This window comes from Anastrepha obliqua, chromosome 1 (genome assembly GCF_027943255.1).
Source record: "Anastrepha obliqua isolate idAnaObli1 chromosome 1, idAnaObli1_1.0, whole genome shotgun sequence".
In the NCBI taxonomy this organism is placed as follows: Eukaryota; Metazoa; Arthropoda; class Insecta; order Diptera; family Tephritidae; genus Anastrepha; species Anastrepha obliqua.
The window spans coordinates 179,717,008-179,738,313 of NC_072892.1; the positions used below are offsets into that span (position 1 = coordinate 179,717,008).

Consider the following 21,306-nt stretch of genomic DNA (forward strand, 5'->3'; position numbering starts at 1 on the left):
ATTTTTTTTTATTTTAATCTTTTAAAATGGCGGTTGTACTTTCAATTCTTCCAGGAAGGTCGCAGCGGGGCTTCTCAATCGGCGGGCATTGCAGCATCGACGTCAGTGACCTGAATACAAAAAACCAGAAATTTTTCTATCTATTTATGTCATAATTTCTATATGAATTTCAAAAAAATGGAAAAAAAGTTCGCGGAATAAAATGCTTAACAAAAATGAATTTTGGGGCGAATTTTCCTACTATTTTTGCTTTGAAAAATTTATTTTTTCGAACTATTTTTGAAAACTTGTGAATTCACATAGAAAATAATGTCATAAAAAAGATGTGTGCAAAATTTCAAGGAGATCGGTCAATAACTTTTCGAGAATAATATAAGAAATACTTAAATTTACGTTCTAAAAATTTGTTGACATATTCTTAAAGGATTATATTAACATTTTATGAAAAAAAAATTTTTGTTTTCGAAATTTTACAGGTATCTGTAGTTGGATTTTTAAGATTCACTGCGCAAATGACTCATTTACCATTTATTCTCATCCAACCCATATTGCGAGTATCCTTCACGACTGAAGCACTGACTTTAGTAGGAAATAATAATAAAAGATTATTTACTTTTAACTACGCTCCATTGGGTCCTTTATCAACTGGTACAATTCTAGTCGCCTTCGAACTAGTTTGACTTCCTCCACCAAATAGCACTTCATGAACTACTATTCCCACTAAGCAGGTTGCCTTTTCATTGTAGGTCCCTTAACTCTCAGCTATGCTAATAAATCATAAATATTTATGCAATCACTTAATTTAAACCACAAATACTTTTCCTCTCTCACCCTCCAGTCCAAGGTGCATCAACTTTATCAACTCGATCAGCTGCTTCAAGAGGAGTCCGGCACTCTTCAAAACTTGCAACGCGACAAGGAGGAATTGGAGCGCGCTTTAGGTGGTTTGCGTGCACGCATACAGGACACCTCAGGGCCGCCCATGGCACTGGAAGCGGCCAAAAAACAACAACATATGCTGGAGCGTGAACTGTCGCGTGTGCATCAGCTGTTGGCGGAGAACTCAAAGGTAGTCGAGGTGCCTAGTATAGAAGTTTTGTCGTCTGTTATTTTTGTTTTGTGCGTTATTAATAATAATTTGCAATTTGTATTTCAACAAAGGGCATGCAAATCTTCCCAGCTCCACTGCCAAAAGTGGGGTTTGCCCAGAGATTTGACATACTGCATTTAATGGCTTGCTAAAGTGCGATTTCTTAAACATGTGACTAATCCGTTGTGGAGCTTAAAACCAAGGAAACATACACACATAAGTACTAACACGCTTGAACGCTTTAAATGTATAGGTTTTGTGTTTTTACACTAGGCTTAATCTGTTTACATACATAGTTGTATATTCGCTTATATTTTGCATGAATAACTGTACAAAAGTTAATATTTTTTGTATTTCCCTTGAGAATAATTCGGATGCTCTCAAGCCGATGGAAATAGCCTGAGCTACAAAATGCGTAAACTGGTCTCTAAACGATCGTGATTTAATAGTTTAATAATTTAATTTTAATAATACATATATATATAATTTTTTTTTGTGAAAATAATGTTCATTCTTCTATCAACCCAAGTTTCAAACTTTCTGCAATTAAAAAAAAAATGCAGAAATTTTTTATGAAAATTTCCTACTTTTTAAACAGAGTTTTCAGAAAAATGTATCCAGTTTTATAGCTCATTAAATCTTGGTATAATAAAGCGAGAGTTCCAAGTATCTCAATTTGAGAATTTTTTTTTGCTGGCGGTGTTTTCTTCAATATAAAATCTTGTCGCGCATTCATCATACGGAGAAACAAGACCGCCTTCCTTAGTGCTTTACTAATTTAACGCAGTCTATAAGGATCCGTCACCCTCCATGCTTAGGAGTTTATCTCTACTCAAAGTTAAATTTTGATTCCTGTAGGGAATACTATAGGGAATACGACACTGACAACTCTAAGCTCGGATTTACCAAACGAAACTCCCAAGAATTTATTGACTGCTGACACTTAAAAGTATATTTTCCTGTCTAGTAAGATTCATTCTTCAGGAGCTATAAAATAGTCAATGACTCTACGAAATGGCAGGATACTTAATGGGATTCACATCCACGATCTCTCACAACTTTTCTCTAAGCATTCAGCTGCCCGACTGTAGTAACGTATTCTAGGTTAAATTGACAGCAAATGGTTCATAGCCCGGCTAACGCTGCAGAGCTACCTTTTACGATTACCTTTGACAGCCAAGCTGTTATTTAATCTCTTTAAACAAATGGTACCACCTTTAACTTTCAAATTCTGGCAGCTCTGAACGAGCAAAAACAGTAGACAGACTGCGAAGCTCTTCTGTCGGATTGTAAGAGCAGTCTAACCTAAAGTTTATAAAAAAGTGTCTAGTCCTTGTGCAGGCTTGTACTTGCTTAAACGTAGCGCACATGCTCCTAGAAAGATGGGCTTTCCATACTGCGGAAACGTGCAAAGTCTTTCTTTGGGCCCCCAAACACTCTGTGAAAGCTGGCTGTCAACTCTTCCAATTTATTTTCGCTAAGTGAGCAAACTCAGAGAGCAAAGGAGGTACTGAGGAGGTATAGGGGATTTTATATGGGCAGAGATCGTCAGATTCATAGATATCTAATACTTTTGAACCTTCTTCTGCTTTTTTTTGTTTTTTGTTTTTGTTTTGGTTTTGTCAGAATAAATGCATTCAGATTAATAGCAAAAATGCAGACGGCTTAACCTCTTATGCGCCAACTCACTAAACAGTACATTGAAACTTCAGCTTTCATGCTTCCACCGTTATAACAGCATGTCAAGCGATTGTTTTAATTATAAATACATAAACTTTACTAACCCACCGCAACACATACCTAAACTTCCTCTCACCATAGAAATTGGAACAAACCGTAGCAGGCAATGCGCGTCTCGAACAAGAATTGATTGTGTTGCGCCAGAAATTACAGGCCTCACGTGGTGCACGCGGCTCCCAAGGCGCACTCACAAACGGCGGTACCGATAGCTTTGCCAGCAACACCACCGCCATGTTGGAGTCCGAACTAAAGCGGGTACAAACACTCGTCGGTGATATGCAGCGACAACGACAAGAGCTGAGTTCAGCTGTGCGCCAGTTGACTGAGAACTCCAATCGGCTCTACCAAGAGATCGGCAATAAAGAGAATATCGCCAGTGGCATGCCACCTGGTACACCACAGAAGAAGCGCACAAACTCAGCCTCTTGGCTGGAAACCGATCTGGATTCAATGATGAGCATCACTCATACACTGGACGACGATGCTACCATTAACTTGTCGACGCCCTTATATGTGGATACCAAGTTGAGCGACTACAACAACAGCGAGGAAATGCAACGCTTGATGGCTGGAAGCAACGGCGCAGCCGGCGCGTATCGTTATAATGATGCCAGCGATAATTTAGAGACCAGCGGCGTCGATAGCGATGGTTTTCTCGAGTCAAACCCCTTTGCGAATCTTACCAATCAAGAGAAGCAGGAGATCAAGACGGTGCGCATTGTGAAGCGTGAGTCAGAGCGGCGACACCGCGATCGTAGCGAACGTAATGGCCTAAGCAGTTCAACGCAGAATCTCGATCAGGTGCTGGAGGAGGAGCAGCAGCTGATGAATACCAACGGTTTTGGTGTAGGTGCAGGTGGTTATCAGCACATGAATGGCACGGCGAGCGATTATCAAAGCAATGGGCGTTCAAAGTCATTGCCACGTAGCTACAATGAACCGCCTATGAGCGGCAAGGTGCGACATCATCATCACCAAAGCAGCAAGCATAGCAGCAAGCAAAATGGCCACCACAGCAGCAGCAGCAGCAGCGGCGGCGGCAAGCCAGATGACTTCTACGGCAGAAGCTATGACAAGAATAGCAACTATGCCAGCTATCAGCTGAGCAATGGCGGTTCCAGCAGCGGCAGCAATGGGGGCAGAGCTGAGCGACGTGAACACCTCAACCCGCTGGCCAATGCATACTTCGCCAAGCAGCTGCAACAACAGCAGCAACACCAACACCAACACCATCACGGGCATACGCGTGAGTCATCGCAGCATGCGTTGCGTCAAAAAACAGACTCGATGCAAAGCTTGAATAAAAGCATTACCGACTTGAGTCCCGATCCGGTGTTCCAGAGTGAGGCAGCGCGACAAATCATCAACGAGCTGTCGGCCGGTTCAGCGTCGGAGGATAATACAGAGAAGATAGTCGAAAAAGTGCCGTCGCAGCATAAGCATCGGCGTGCGGTGCCACGTGAGAAGCGACGCCACTACACGGCGCCCAATAATGTCAATGTGAAGGCGATGGAGAATGTGCAAGCGGAGAATGATATGAACCGCAATGTAAGTGAAACCAATTTTTTACTCGTATTAACTTCTGTTCTAATCATTTGAATATTTGTTTTACAGAATACCAACTGGCGTGCGCGCGATGATCTGGATATGGACTTGGCATTGCGTCCACGTATGAATGCACCGGATGTGGTGCGCTCTGCTCTGGGACATGGCGAGAAAATATCAGAGAATACAATCGATAATTTGTTATTGGCGCCGAATAAGATTGTTATACCAGAGCGATATATTCCGGAGAAGGTAATACCATATTAAGTGTTTGGGATTATCGATCCGATCGAATCCAATAAAAATAGGATAATGTGGAAATAATTGTGAATAGAGAATGTGCGGAAACATAAAAAGTGAACAGTCATAAGAGTGTCAAGTCAAATATAAAAGCTGTTCGACCCATTACTGTCTGCCCATGGATCCCGCTGACCAATTTTTGTTTTTATTTATAAAGAAGCCTACGTAAGCGCAGTAGGTTGATCTAAGTTCTTAGTCAATATGAAATTCGTTGAAAGTTATATCTTAGGCTACAGCGGCCTATAAAAATAGTCAGTTAAGCGAAAGTAGCTTATCAGAAGTTCCCCTATCCGGCGTTAGGAATTGTTTCGCTTGTCGCTGACTGACAGAATTATGCCAGTGTTCAACAAGTGTTCCCACTTTCAGCAATATTCGTTAATTGTTAGCCACTTTTTTAACTAAATTGTAAGTAATTTCATTTCGCTCATACTCCTGATGTCCAGCAACCCAATCTAATAATACTTTGTTAAAGTTCCTCAACGTGCTAGGAAGGTTCAGACAGTCATTTACTACTTTCGAGGTGATTACGAGAGCTTCAAAGCCTGACTATTTGAAAGAATGTAAATGTGGGTTGCTCTCATTTTTCTGCGGAGGCATTCCCGCATGCATATCTCGATGGCACGTATTTCTGCCTTAAAGAGTGTTGTGTAAAATCCATTCGAATTGATTTTTCGAATTTTGGCCTATTGATTCCCGCCCCTGATCTACCTTCTTCTAATTTTGACCCATCAGTACACCATATCTGGGAGCCATGTTTTAGTTGTGGTCGAATTTTTTCTCAAGGTCGTCCCTTTATCAATAAGAACTTGAAGGTCCCTGAATAATTTAGGCCATGCTAGGGAAGTGTAGGTACCTATGGGTTTAACAACGGTACTGAATGTCCAGTAAGTTTACAAACTCAATCTTGAAGTATTGGCACAGGTAGCGTAATCAGCTTGCTCCATTGCAGTTGTAACGCTCTAATACTTTGTGTGTCCTCCTTTAGACTGAATAACGGCCTGCAAATGTCTCTTCATACAATTGACCAGATTTGAAGTTTCGGAAGGTGTTATTCTATTCCATTCAGCAATTATTGCCTCTTTAAGAGAATCCTTTCACGTTATATGGTGAGATCGTATCTTCCAGATCGTATCCAGTTCCAGAAGATGCCATAGATGCTCAATAGGATTTAAGTCCGGCGATTAGGGGGGTGTTTAAGCTGCACAAGATAAGACGAATGTTTTGGATCATTATCTTGTTGAAATTGCCAAGTTATCCCTTTAAGGCCCAGTTTTTCGACACTTGGACTTAGATTTTCTTTAAGAATGTCGCGATACATATGCTTATCCATTGTCTCATCTATGAACCAGAACTTTCCAACACCAGATGCCGCGAAATACCTCCAAACCATCACTTTTCCTCCACCGTGCTTAACTGGTTTAAGCAGCTTGTACTCTTGCAGCCCTTTATTTGGCTTTCGTCAAATCTTTTGTGCTCCATCTGACCCAAATAAATTGAATTTTGATTCATTACTAAATATGGTGGAGTTCCCAAAAGCGTCGGGCTTATTTAAGTGCTGTTTAGCAAATTCTAGCCTCTTTTTCTTAATTACCTTCGAAACGAAGTGATCACATCGAGGAACCCGGCCATGAAACCCTGCGTTATATAGGGTATTCCGAACAATTTGAGGGTTGAAATTGATTTCAAATGAATTTTGCGTGGTCTCGCATAATTTTACAGCCGAAGTTTTGGATTTTGCGCCACCGTGGACACCACAATTCGTTCCTTTCGTTCGGTTAATTTTTTTGGGCGCCCAGATCTGCTCTCCGGAGCTATTTTTCCAAGATTGCAATAATGCATAACGATATTTCGAACGCTGGGCCATGATTTATCGACAAGTTTGCCAATTTCGCGATAGGTTTTTTTTTCTGAATACAGTTTTATCATTAATTGACGTAGATCTAGGAAAATTTCAGAACCACGACCCACTAGGCCCGTTGAAATCGCGATCAAAAGTGATTGCGAGCGTATGCAATTCCTAAAGCGTACGGATAAGTAAAAAGCAAGAATGAAAATAACGGGAGTTTACCGTTACGACGCCAAAAGCATAAGCTAACATAAAGAATGTGCCAACACTTTTTTGATTTGAATTTGTGCCTTATTTTACCTTTCAAGGTTGAGCTCGATATTACTTTTTTTTTTAGAAAATACCGTTTTCTATTTTTTTATACTTTCATTAGAAAAAAAGTTATAGCAGTGATAGCACTGAGAACTTTGATTTTTTGAGTGTGCCAATACTTTTTTGACTCACTGTATCTCAATGGCACGTATTTCCGCCTTCAAGAGTGTTGGGGAAAAACGCATTGGAATCGATTTTTGGAATTTAGGCCCATTAATTCCTCTAATTTTGACCCATCAGTAAAACATATCTGGAAGCCATGTTTTAGTTATGGTCGAACTATTTCTCCAGGCCGTACGTTTATCAATAAGAACTTGAAGGTCCCTGAAAAGAATGGGTTTGGGTGACAATGTATCCACCCTATAAAGAATAGGAGTATGGCGAAATATAAATGCCCTTTCATATCCCCACTTTTTAGATCTTAGATGCCTTTTAATCTTAAAGCGCTTCTTAATCTTAAATTCAGGTCATGCTAGGGAAGTGTAAGTGCCTATGGGTTTAACAACGGTAGTGAATGTCGAGTAACTCATTCTGGGGCTCAGTACCCATGTTTTTCTAAAAGGCCTTGTACAAGCAAAGAATGTTCTTGTGGGTTTTTCAGTGACTTTCTCAATATGAGAGTTCCAAGTAAGCGTTTTATCAAAATTGATGCCAAGATACTTCGCTTCTGTGGCAAGTTGAAGAGTGAATTCATTTAGGACAGGACTCTTGGGGTTGATGTTCCTTTTCCTAGCGAACGGCACTGCGCGATGGTTTAATATAGATCCCTTCGTCCGTTCGTCATTTGTTTATAATGCTGATGGGATGAGGCATTCGTGCAGCTTCTGCAGTAGTCGAGATGAGGTACGTTCAGTCTTTGAGCACGTCGATCTAGGAGACAGTGGCCTGTGATGAAAGCAACTGACATACAAATGTATTTCCTTGACCGATTAAATAGCGTTTTTGAGCGCCTGACGATCCATTTGGCTAAATTCTTTTTGTCGCGTTACATGTTAGACTATCAACTCATCTCCTGTTGGCTGAAGTGTCAGTGCTTGTACTACGCAGTTTGTAGGCTAGAACCCAGGAGAAATTATTTGAAAAGTTTTTGGGCGCTTTATGGACGTAATTTTTTTATTTAGATAATTTTTAAGCTAAAAAACATTTTTTTTTTTATTTCAGACACCAGAGCTATCACCTGAGGAAAAGAAGCGCCGTCAAGAAAAGGTTGAATCAATCAAAAAGATGTTAGCCGAAGCGCCAATTAGCACAGCAAACGTAAGTGGCTACACAGTGTTAAAAAAATAAATAAAAACTAAACTAAAAAAATATAAAAAAATAAACTTAAAAAAATAAATAAATGAAAACTAAAATAAAAAATTATTACAAATAAATTAAAAAAAAATAAATAAATAATATAATATAATAAATAATATAAATGATAATAATAAAAACTAAATTAAAAAATTATTAAATATAACTTTAAAAAAATATAAAAAATAAATAAAGAAAAAATGTAAAAAATGCATGTAATTCCTCTTTTACTCATTCCTATAGGACACAACTGTCAGCCTACCACCGAGCAAAATCAATGCCGAAAAGAAGCAACGCGAGCATTTATTACAACTTAATCAAATCTTGGCGCAACAAGTCATGCAAATGAGCAAAATCGTAGCTGGTAAGTGAGGCAAGCCCAAGAAATTAGTAAAAACTGCAAGAAATTTTACGATCATCTGCATTCTAACTACATTTAAGTACAAAAATAAAAGTATTTATGTTAAAATTTGTGTTTTCCTGTAAAATCGTTTGTATTTTTGTATTTGCGTTACAAGTAAATTTGAGTTGCGTTTAACAAATTTAACAAAATCCTGACATAAAATTCAAGTATTCCATCAATATGCGTTCTTGTGCTAGTTTCAGTTACACTTTTTTTACTAAATATGTACTAACCAATTCGTAATTGCTCAATCACTTTGTTTATGGTTTCTGTTAGTGTAAGCATCTTTTTGTTATCGACATTAAACATTAAAATTAGTACGTTTGCCATTTTATAAAAGACGTTTTTTTTGTTTTTATTCGTATTGCAACCATTCGTTTTCGTGTTAATTCGTAACCCTATTCATAGCCCAATGCAAAATTATTAAAAAAAAAATCCAATCAGAAACTCATTCTATTGTATTTACAAAAACGCTATGTGCTCTCGTTCTAATCTTGAAATCTGTATATTTTTTCTTTTTCAAATTCTGATTTTCTAGATGATAATTGAATATCATTTACATGCATATACATGTGTATGAATAAGCGTTTCGTCAATAAATACCAAAAATTTCTTATGAAAAAAAAGTACTCACATATTCATGCCATGCATCACATCATCTCATCATTCCGACATTCATCTCAAAGGCCTTTGTAGCACATCACCTCACCTCACCACCTTTAGTATGTAGTACATACTCGTATATCAGTGCATCTATCTTCGGCAATCACGCATCATATCAACCTGTAGATTTGCCTCAGCCACATTGCAAAAACCAACAAATATGTAAATTTATAACATTATCTCTATCTCATAGTGAGTCACCACGCTCACAATACTCATATACTCACTAAACTCACTTCACCATAGGAGCATAAGCACACTCAGCACTCACCACTTTGTATAATAAAACAGAAGAAAAACTCCACTTCACGATACTCTCTCACTCTCAGCTAATTAGATTAGATATACTTTTAAATATGTGCATACACATATACACATACGTATGTATCACTTATATGAATAAAGTTTAACCATTTCACTTTCACGAAATCCAAGTAGTAATCATTTAAGTTAAGTAGTAATCATTATCATTGTACTCGCAAAACCATCAAAGCTGTCACTCTGCACTTAAACATTCGATCAACCAAAATTTTTGAAGTCTACTTCTCTTCTTTTTTCTTAATTTTCAATATTTTATGTGGCTCTTCGTTGAAAATGTTCTTGTTTTTTCAATGTACATATGTATGTATGTGTTTTCAACAGTGTTGGGTGTTTTTTCCATTCATTCTATGGTTGATCTGTGTAATTCTTCTATATATTGGCTATGTGTGTAATACGTCGTCTATCTCTTGTTTCATTGAATTTTGAATATCTTAAATAATAAACTAGAAATAATATCACTTTTATCATCTTAAAGCCTTAAAAAGACAATAAGTTGTATACCAAATATTTGAAACAGTTCAAAATTGAATTGTAAATCTTCCATTATTTTTCTAAAATCCAAACCAAATATTAGGTTGGAGAAAAAGAAATCCATTATTTTCTCGGTAGATGGCTGTAGTGATTGATATCCCGTAAAGTATCGAACAAGCAGCTTTAAGTTTATGCTCATTGTCAGGGTGATATATTTTCACTAAAAGAATTCGTTTGCTGTTTTTGCTGTGTACCATTCAGTTGGGAGGTACAGGGCGTTAACAATGGAAGTCAACAAAGATAAAATTCGTTTCACAGTTTTTCTTTGATAAAGGCGAAAATGCAAGCCAGGTGATTGAAACTGTGAATGGTGTTTATGGTGTTTAGACGCCGATACTGTAACAGATAATTACGCACAATTTTGGTTTCGACGAATCTGTTCCGGTATTTCTGATGTTAAAGATGGACCTCGCACAGGCAGGCCCGTGCCGATAAAATAACAGAAATAATCAAAGTTGACCGGTATGTTAGTAGTCGTAGCAACGCCCAGCAGCTAAAGAGCGACCATAAAATAATTCTAAACCATTTGCGCAAAGCTGGATTGAAGAAGAAGCTCGATGTTTGGGTGCCTCACCAATTAACGTCAAAAGCATGATGGATCGAATTTCCTTCAGCGAAGTCTTGGCTAAACGGAATGAAATCGACCCATTTCTTAAACGGGTGGGGATTGGGGATGAGAAATGGCCAACAGAACAGAGAATTGACCAACAGAAGAGGTGTTGTGTTCCATCAAAACAACGCAAGGCCACAGACGTCTGTAGTGGCTCGCCAAAAACTCCAGGAGTTTGTTTGGGAAGCTTTAATGTATCCACCACGGACTGTAGTACCTGGCACCAAACGATTATCAAAACTTCCTGAGTGATAAACTTCCTGAATGATATGAAAATCGATTACTACTAGAGTTATTCGCCAAAAAGGACCAAGAACATCTTAAATAAAGTTTTGAATTACAAAAAAATGGATTTCTTTTTCTCCAAAACAAAAAAAATATAAATAATTATTATTTTGCCCTTTCTATGAAAATTGGTAAAAAAACGTGTAATCAAATACCGTTTAACTTGAGAGAATGTCACATGCTTTTCCATGCAACTCGAAAATCGTGCAACTAAATTGGCTAGGGTAAGTTATGGTGGTAGCCGGTCTGTACGACCAACTCACTTGGACCTTACAGGACTATTGTGATACCACTGTGCGACACGGGAACCTCATTTATTTTTCTTCATGGAACCATTTTATAGTTCTTATGAAGCTGAATATTAGTCCCATCCCCACACCAGACAGTTCAGTAAGTGAATTGAAATTTCGAGGAATACCTACATAATAAATTTTCAATAGCATATCAGTGATGCCTTTTAAACTTTGCCTCCAATAATGAAAGCCCAATAAAATAGTAATGTTTTTCATAATATTCTTCTTGGAAGTTCATACACTTCTGCATTCGCTTGCACCAATTTCTAAAGCACACTTGCCACTCAGAAGTGGATACCTCCAAAACGCGCCATTCAAAGGCTTCAGGAGTTGAAAAACGTTAACCTCGCATTTTATTGCTGATGTTCGGGTACAAAACACTATCAAAATCACACAAATCAGGGCTTTAAGACGGATGACCAATTCATTCGATCATTCGAATGCACAAAAACTCTCTTCTGTAAGCTGATACGCGAGACCTCGCGTTGTCTTCGTGAAGGTTAATTTGCCTTCATCGGTTGGTTTTACTTAATTTCCCGAAAACTTCTAGAAAATATAGTAAACGGTTAAGTACTACTCAGAATTAACTGTTTTAAGCTCCTCCAGTGGAGGAACACTTGCAAATGACCAGATTTGCCGAAAAAACAGGCATACTTTTTTCTAAAGTACGAGTACTTCTTGCGCGAACAAATTCTTTTGGATTAAGCTCGTTTTGGAACACCTATATTATCGATTGCTGTTTTGTTTCCAACTCATATGCATAGATCCAAGATTCTTCACTTACTACGATGTCCTACGAAATGTGTTTTGAACCACTGCTGCTGAATATCTGCAATATTTCTTTACGCAAATCGACAGAAGTCTTTTGTGGATAATTGTTAAATTATGTGGCATCCAACTAGAACACATTTACTTAATGTCCAAATGGTCATGCCATATTGAATGCATGCTGATCCCACTAATGCTCAACGATGTCTTTCTCTCGCATTATGTCACATCATCGACTGACACAACAACTGTTTTTGTACACGAGTTTCGTCCTGCGAGAGGCGATGGCCACGTTCGTAGTCGTTGTACTAGCGTCTATTAATGGTTAAGTGTGGTGCCAGAGTCGAAACAAGTTGATCAAAGCACTTTGGTCTCGATAATTCACATTGAAATTCAAACTTTTCAATAAAAATATCGAGTTACAGCTAATAGAGTTGCAAACGAGACGCTTTTAAAAGATAATATACTTTTTTTTCTAATAGCGGTCGCCCCTTGGCAGGCACGGGCTAACCTGCGAGTGAATTTCTGCCATTAAAAGGACGCTAAAAAAACCATCTGCCGTCCGGTGGCGGCGTAAAAGTGTAGGTGGTTCCATTTGTGGAAAATATCAATGTACACATCACAAATAGAAGGAGGAGCGCGGCCAAGCATCCAATAAAGGATATAAGCGTAATGAAGCTGAAAGCTAGAACACAATCGATTCATATCTGTATAGGAAGCAAATTAAAAGAAAATTGAAAAGAAAAAAAAATTGAATATTTGATGGCCAATTCCAAAAACTGCTTTACCATGAAAAAAATGTTTTTTTTCGTTTTTTCACCTTTCATGCTATCGAAAAAAGTACCGGGAATTATTCAATAAAACGCAAAATAATTGTTTCATCATCAACATTTTTTTTTGTCGCCTTCAAAATAGGCTCCATTAGAAGCAATGCACAGAAGCCAACAATTAGTCCAGTCATCAAAGCACTTTTTAAACGCGTTTGAAGAGATCTTCTTCAGCCCCTTCACGGATTCTTTTTAATGTTTCTATCGACTCAAAGCGGTATCCGCGGTTGTTCGATGATATTTGTCGAGATATTGATCAAAGAAGTGTTCACAATATGAGCCTGGTGAGACGGTGCAAAATCCATGAGTTTTCTTTCCACAAATTGGGCCGTTTCCTACTCACATTCTCCCTCAAACGTCGCATAACTTCCAAATAATATACTTTATTTACCGCAGAACCATTTGGACTGAATTTCGAGTGCACAATATCATGATAATCAAAGAAAACAAGTAGCATGACTCTCACTTTTGACCGACTTTATAGCGTCGTTCAATCGCCTGCTGACTGGCTTGAATGTCGAACTCATATACCTGTTATGATGCGCTGGATAAATGTTGGGTCCGAATTCACTTGCTCAAGCATGTCTTCAGCCACCTTCTTCCGATGAATTTTTTAAAATAAATTCAACTCTCTTGGAACGAGTCGAGCAGCCACGCGTCTCATCCACAAATTGATTCGTGAGACACTCTAAGGTCACGAGCTACCTCCCTCATATTTAATGATGGTTTAATAGTTTTCCTGCACCATTTCCTTGACTTTATCGACGTGTTCATCCGTTGAAGACGTTGGGTGCAAATCTTCCACGACTTTTCGGCCCTCTGCAAAAATCTTATAGTACTTGTAGACCCGTGTTTTTAATGAAGCACACTCGCCATAGACTTTCTGCAACATTTTCAATGATTCGACACACGAAATCCCGTTCAAAATACAAAATGTAAGAGAAATTCTTTGTTCGATATTTTTATCCATAGTGAAAATCGCAGAGCACACCTGCGGTTGACTGATATAATTAAATGCCAAAAGCAAGCTAATTGACAGATCGCGCTCAAACTCTGCGACACTATAGAGGACAGTTGCAACCCTATTTCCATTAATGTGTCAAACACAACTGGCTTGAAAGTTGAGCTGGAGCGTGGTCGTGATGGAAAATTACTTTTTGGAAAATCGCTCGATTCACTCGATTCGAATGAATGTCAAGCACAAAGAAATATACCGATCTGGCAGGCTCAAACTTGGTGTGTGTTCTTCCAGGAGATGCTACTTACTAAATATAGCCGCAATAAGCATCAGTAGTGCCATCTCTTTGACTTTGCACAGATTTTTCAAACGACCCTCGTAATATATGATGGTATGGGGTAGGAGGGATAACAATTTCTCATTTATAAAAACTAAAATTCTAAAGGCTGGTTAAGTTTCAAGGGCCGGTGTTGATTTTGAATAAAATACCATTTTTTAGGAAATTATTGTCATTTCTCTTTATTATGATAATATTAGTACAGCTCAATTAGGTATGGAACAAAATATCGGCCAAATCGCCCCGCGGCCTCGGCGACCTCGGCGGCACACCTCCATCCGATGGTCAACATTTTCGATGACGCTGAGGTATAATTGGGGTTCTATGCCGTTAATGTGCCGAATTTACTCATTCTTTACCTTGAATTGTTGCTGGCTTATCGATGTACACTTTTTCTTTCAAATAACCCCCAAGAAAGAAGTCCAACGGTGTCAAATCACATGATCTTGGCGGCCAATTGATATCGCCGCGACGTGAGAATATTCGGCCATCAAATTTTTCGCGCAAATGAGCCATTGTTTCGTTAGCTGTGTGACAAGTGGCACCGTCCTGTTGAAACCACATATTGTCCACATCAATATCTTCCGATTCGGGCCATAAAAAGTTCGTTATCATCTCACGTTAGCGAACACTATTAACAGTAACTGCCTGACCGGTCTCATTTTGGAAAAAATACAGCCCAATGATGCCGCCGGCCCATAAACCGCACCAAACAGTCACTCTTTGTGGGTGCATTGGTTTTTCGGCAAACACTCTTGGCTTATCATTCGCCCAAATGCGACAATTCTGCTTATTGACGAAGCCACTGAGGTGGAGATGATTTTCTTCGAAAACCACTGACGACGCTTGAAATGGTCAAGAGGCTTTAGTTCTTGAGTCAATTGCACCTTGTAAGCGTGTAAATCCAAGTTTTTATGCATAATGTTCATCAACAAAGAGCGTGAGAGGTGCAATTGTTGAGCATGGCGACGAGTTGAGGTGGACGGCTCTTGAACCACACTATCGCGAACAGCAGCAATATTTTCTGCAGTACGAGCTGTACGAGCATACTGGTGTTTTCACATCTCCTACAGACCCGGTTTGCTCGAACTTTTGCACAATTTTTCCGATTGTTCGCACATTTGGACGATTAAATTGATCGAAAAAATCACGAAGTGCGCGATATGCATTTTGATTTGAACGCCCGTTTTCATAATAAGCCTGAATAACTTTAGTGCGTTGCTCGATTGTGTATCTTTCCATGATTCAAATTGAATTAGTCTGAAATTGGAAAATGTCAAATGAAATGCAGAAAAAAACTTGACGTTCAGGTGTGGTTCACATCCAACAGCGGCCCTTGAAATTTAACCACCCTTTATTTGGTAAAATAGTATTTTATAAATATTTTCCTATTGTAAAAATATGTGTTCCCGAACAACAAAATAACAAATTCATACCTGGAATACTTTTTTGATTAATTTAAAAAAAAAAAACTACTTATCCATATGTACCGTTGCACCACTCTATTAGAGGAGGTTCATTATTTTTGTTTCAAAATATTTTTTAATTTAATACTTTACATTTTTATTTATTTATAATTTAATTAAAAAAATTTTCGTTCCATTTTCTGTTTTGTTTTTTTATTTTTAGGTACCCCAAATAGCCAAACTAATTTGAAGTAGAGTGTCAAGTAAATGCGTTTGCTATTTTAATCGTTTGCGCATTTTGTTAATGTGTGCATATTGAAGAAAAAAAACCAAAAATCTGCCATAAAGTGTCATTTTGGTCAAGAAATTGTAATTTCAAAAATATTTTGAAATTTGAAAACTGCATTTATTAAAAAAAAAACAAGTCAAGCTGCATTTACGTTACATCCAAAAGTGCCTCAATTTTATTTGTTATTTATAAATTTTAAATATAATTTTTATATTTGATGTTAACACGGCTAAGTCGCATCATATACATACATACATACATACATATATACTCGTCTATGTGCATACATATGTACAGTTAGTTACATGAGAAACATATGTATGTACTTACGTGCTGCAATCCCGTTACAAATTGTACAAACATTCATACTCACACATGCATACATATACATATGTACACACACACACACACATACGCCCGAAAGATTACCAATACATCCATACTACCAGATAAGTTTGACCAGACCATATCACATAAAAATGCACACATACATCCATACATACATGCATACCTACGTATGTGGTATGCACATCATTACTAGAGACATACATACATACATATAATATATGCATTTACGCGTACAAGCAAATTGAAAATAGAAAAATAGAAAAAAAGAAAAAAATGTAAAAATTAAATATTTTGCGCAAGTGTTGGTAGCAAGCAAACAGAATGACACGAAATGCCGCTGAGAGATAAACGCATGAATATCTCACAAAATCGTTTGCTGCAAATACTAAACAAAAACAAATAACATAGAATGTCAAAGCAAGCAAGTAAAAGTTAAACATAACAACAACAACAACAAAAATAAGTACAACTACAAATTTGAAACGTACAAATAACAACAACTATTACAACTACAACAATTGTACAACATTTATCACAACAACAACAACAAAAGAACAAGAACAACAGTGACAACAACATGCACCAAAAGGTTTGTATACGAAGCTCATTTACTAAATACTACTTGCCACTATCTACTACTATTCTACTACTTTTCCACTACTATTCTGCTACTATTAATACTACTATAATCTAATTATCATGAATTGTAATGTTATGAAATATGTATGTGAATTCGTGTTTTTTCTTAATTATTTTTCTAGTTACGATTTGTTCAATTCAGTTTTGAAAATTTAGTGTTCGCAGCGCATAACCACGAATGGCTCTCGACTTAATTTGAAATGTTATTTATTATAGTTAGCTGTACTTTGAAGTGAGACACTTTTCATAATGATTTTAAACGCTTTTATACATTTATAACAACTTTGCGCTATTGAATGTTTAAGAAAATATTTGTCACATTACTCGTATTAAAAAATTATCATCCTATTTAATTGTGCCCTATGTTCCATCTAGGAACTATGGGAAAATATAAATTATATATTAAAATAATATATTTAATTTATTCTTTGTATTTCTTTGTTTAAATTTCAAATTTTTTTTTTGTAATTTTTTTTTTTTTTTGGAAATTTCAAAATTTGTGCAATTCACTCATTTAGCACTCAACGAGCACCTACGTTCAAAATAAGTGCCTGTAAAGTGTTTTCGCAAATTACACAAGTAAATAATTCTTCTCACAGCACCCTAGTAACGCCAGCATGAGCTGCACTCAGTTCCTAATATAACCAATTAATTTGTTCGCACATGGTTGAGATGAATTTGAGCTTGGAAATCTCATTTACCTACGTTTTATGAGGAACCGTTTTGAGAGGGTTCTTAAGTCTTTAGCTTCACTTCGATGTCTTTTTGAGAGGCATACTGAAAGTTAGAGACGCCGAGGTCGTTGCTTCGTTATTTGGCAGTTTTAGCAATATTTTGTTTTGGAAATCCAATGAAAGCCCCTAAGGGCCGCGTAACCAAACGCCGCGGTGGCAAGCTTGGCAATTTGAGGCGTAATTAGCGCAATAGTAATCGGCTGTGTTTGATAATTGGCATGCGATGGTTAGGCGCGAAATTTAAGTTTAGAATATAAACACGCGAAGGAAAAAAAAAGTAATTTTTGTAGTCAAAACTCTGTGAAATTTGAGTAGAAAAAATGCACTGCTGAGTGAATTTTATGCAATTAATTGAGATAGCGGTCGCCGTAGCCGCGCCTGACTAGCATTCCGAAGTGCACTGGTTCGAATCTCCGTGCATGAAACAGCAAATGATATAAAAAAAGTATTTTCTAATAGTAGTCGCCCATAAAAAAACCATTTGCCGTTCGGAGGGAGCATAAAACTGTAGGTGCTACACCAAAAATAGTAGATGGAGCTCGGCCCAACTCCCAATAAGGGTGTAAAATCAAATTACTATGTGCATATTAGTTTGGCAAAAAAGAAATCTATGCGTCTGTAGTAGGCATCACATATGCAGCTATTTTCGAGCACCGCACTTGCAGCGCTTTATAAAGATACGAGTAGTAGCCTTAATGTACTTTCAGAGCGTATCGGTTAAAAGCAGCTTTCCAATCAAAACTACGTGCATTTCGACTGCCTACCCTTAAATCGTGGTGTTTTTGTAGTTTCAGGCGGTCGCCGAGATTTCATGGAGCTCAATGTGCGAAGCTCTTCCGGGCCTTTGGTAGCTAGTAATTTAAGGTGACGACTACCAAATCCGGTGCACAATACAGTTCCACATGCACACATATAATATTGAGTTCCGAAACCGAGTGCTTCAGATTGATCCCACCTGAGGTCTATTTTCAAAATTTGATCGTCCCCAATTAAGTATTCGATAGCTATAAAGAGGATGACTAGTTGGCCGAATTTGGAAGTGATTGAACGGTATGCAAGAGAAACGTTTCGGGTCACTCTCAGTTGGATGAAACCAACCTTACGCTGCTTACAAACATTACACTTGGCCTTAAGAAAGGTAATAAGTCATTTTACTACAGATAAGCAGCAAAGAAGCCGATTATTGCACTTAGGCATATCTCCGGCTTTACGATTCCCAAAAATAGCATTCCGTTCGGAATTTTTATTTGTTTTTTATGTACGTAACAACTATTTTTATATATTATGAGAGGCTTCAGCACTGCGGCCTGTGCCGCCTTCATGAATTCAGCGTATTCCTCTGCGTCTAACATCCTCAAGAAATTTTAGTATCTGTCTTATTCTATTCAGTTTTATTTCCTCCTCTGGTAAAATATATTTACTCAGCTGCTTGTGCCGCTATGCAAAAGTGCTGGGCACGATGCCAGCACATGTTTGACGGTTTCATCTTCCTCCCTACAATGCCTGCAAGTTTCATTGGAGAATATTCTCAGGTTCGTGAGATGATGATTCAATCTACAACGCTCTGTTGGAATTTCGGTGATGAATTCCAGTGATTGATGAAATTATTCGTATTGAATTCCACATAATCTTTAAATCGGTTTAGATTAAAGCTAACTATCATTGATTTTCATTACGAATGTCCCAGATTGAACTTCTTTGCCTTTCCTCTACTTCCTGAATAAGAACGGAAAAGTTACTCTCTCCTAGTCCACGAAATATATAGCTCTGAGCCTATAAATGGGGAGGTCGCCCCTTTTCTGACTAATTTATCTGCCATTTCGCTGCCAGTAAAGCTATGTCCCTTGGAACTCATAACACCCGTGCCTTATTGTGCTGATCTAAAATATTTAGCTTATCAAGCTTTACCTCCACCGCTCTTGATGTAACTTGGAAAGGGTTAAGAGCCTTGATTGTTTTCTGTATATAGTATACAATGTACTCTCTTTTAAGCGAACTCCTAAGGGACTGAAAAATTATGAGAAAAGTGTAAAAAAGTTAATAAAATATGTTTTGGGATGGTTGTCCGCTCAAGAGGAAAGATTAAAAAAAACTCTTAACGATTTATGGTATGTACTGACAAAAGTGCCCGCTTATGGGAAGTGTCGGACGCTCAAGATAGGAGTCCGATAGGAGAAAGTTCACTGTAGTTGCGTTCAAGGTTAAAGTGAGCGCTTTCTTTTATTGCGTACACTTCCGCTGGAAATTTATATATTTATGTTCTCGCCCAGCCCATCCTTGCACTTTCTTTGGTGATTTATTTTGTTGCTTTTAGAAAACCCAAGTCTTTAAAAAAATTTGAATAAATCGCCAACTTGAATTGAAATATTTTGGGGATTTGAGCACAAAAATAGAAAAAAATTACCTTTCCCTAAAACTATACATTTTTTCTTGAAATTTTTCCCGAATTTGTAGGTGGGGTGTGTGAAAAAACTAAGCAGAGAAGATTTGTAAACCAAAATCAAAAGTTCGATTAGATGATTATAATAAAATAATATAAAAGAGAATAGAAAGAAAAAGGACTTTGTGAGCAAGAAAATGTACACAAAAATCCAAAATCCCTTCACCTTTACAGCTGATTCTACCGAAATTCCCTGAGTGCCAAGTAGAGTAGATAGGCGCAACCTCGTGTATTCTCTGAGTCCTGCATTTTGCACAATCAAATAAAAAAAATATAATCATCTTAGGTGCATTTTGTGATTTTTTCTTGATTTGCTATTCGTTTCACTCATCATTTAGATAGCACTTTGCTAGTAATCACTTTTTGTAAAACTACAATAAGTAAAAAAAAGAAACGTAGAATGGCTACTAGAAAAGTTGTCTGAGTATATGCAGGCACCTATACATGCGTAAGTATCGACAGCAAACTTTTTTTCTTTTCAATGGACTATGGACAGCCTTTTTAAACTATTCTTTCAACTATTTCCGCACCCTGATTGGTAAGCAGTACTAATTCACGCATTTTTCCATTTTGTAATAGAAAAAGCCATGGCCAAGGTGACCAACGGAAAAGACGACGAAACATCGCCCACTGGCTATGACGAACGGAGTTCCGAATCACCAAGCGAACCACTGCCGATTTATCAACAACGCGACAATTACTTTAGTTAAATAATAGAGGAAAACAAAACAAAAACACAAAACTGCAGTATAGAGTTTACAAAAACAACAATAATAACAGCAAACGATAGCAGCGAACATTGTAAAAACCACTACAAAAACTCTACAACTAAAGGGAGAATAAAATTATTTAATTACAACAATAAAAATAAAACAAAAGATAAATAAAGCACCGAAAACCTTATCAAGAGCACCTCTATACTACAACACCAACAAAGTCATAACCGTAACTGTAATAGGAAAATAAAGCATTGCAAAATATATCCAACAATTAAAGAACTACACTCGAATACTAAATAAATGCATTTATCTTAAAAGAAAAAAGTAACTCGAGGCGGCAGGAAAAAGTCAAAGCGAAGCTTAAAACTGGACAGATGTGGAAGTCGAAAAAAATTACACTACAACTTTGCAAGTAATTAGCAAAAATATATGTATGTCTATTACAAAAACAAAAACAAAAACACATGAAGATTTCGCTTTCGTTGCTGAAGTAAAACTAAAACAGTATACATTTCAAAACTATTTAAATGTAAAACAGCCTAACTACAAAACAAAAAACAAAAAAACAGTTCAACAAACAAAACTAACTAATTTTTTTTGCTTAGCTGC

The 21,306-nt window shown here is 37.4% G+C and overlaps 1 protein-coding gene across 2 annotated transcripts in view; it reads left to right on the forward strand.

The window, feature by feature from the left end:
* The window catches only part of LOC129242380 (uncharacterized), a 329,060-nt gene extending 308,039 nt beyond the window's left edge, over window positions 1-21,021 (forward strand). For both annotated transcript variants that reach the window (XM_054878991.1, XM_054879000.1), the window contains 6 exons: window positions 839-1,078; window positions 2,912-4,378; window positions 4,445-4,627; window positions 7,995-8,090; window positions 8,370-8,490; window positions 20,558-21,021. In XM_054878991.1, coding sequence (XP_054734966.1) covers window positions 839-1,078; window positions 2,912-4,378; window positions 4,445-4,627; window positions 7,995-8,090; window positions 8,370-8,490; window positions 20,558-20,688 — 2,238 coding nt within the window. In that variant the 3' untranslated portion in view covers window positions 20,689-21,021. The remainder of the gene's footprint in view (window positions 1-838; window positions 1,079-2,911; window positions 4,379-4,444; window positions 4,628-7,994; window positions 8,091-8,369; window positions 8,491-20,557) is intronic.
* Window positions 21,022-21,306: the final 285 nt, after the last annotated feature.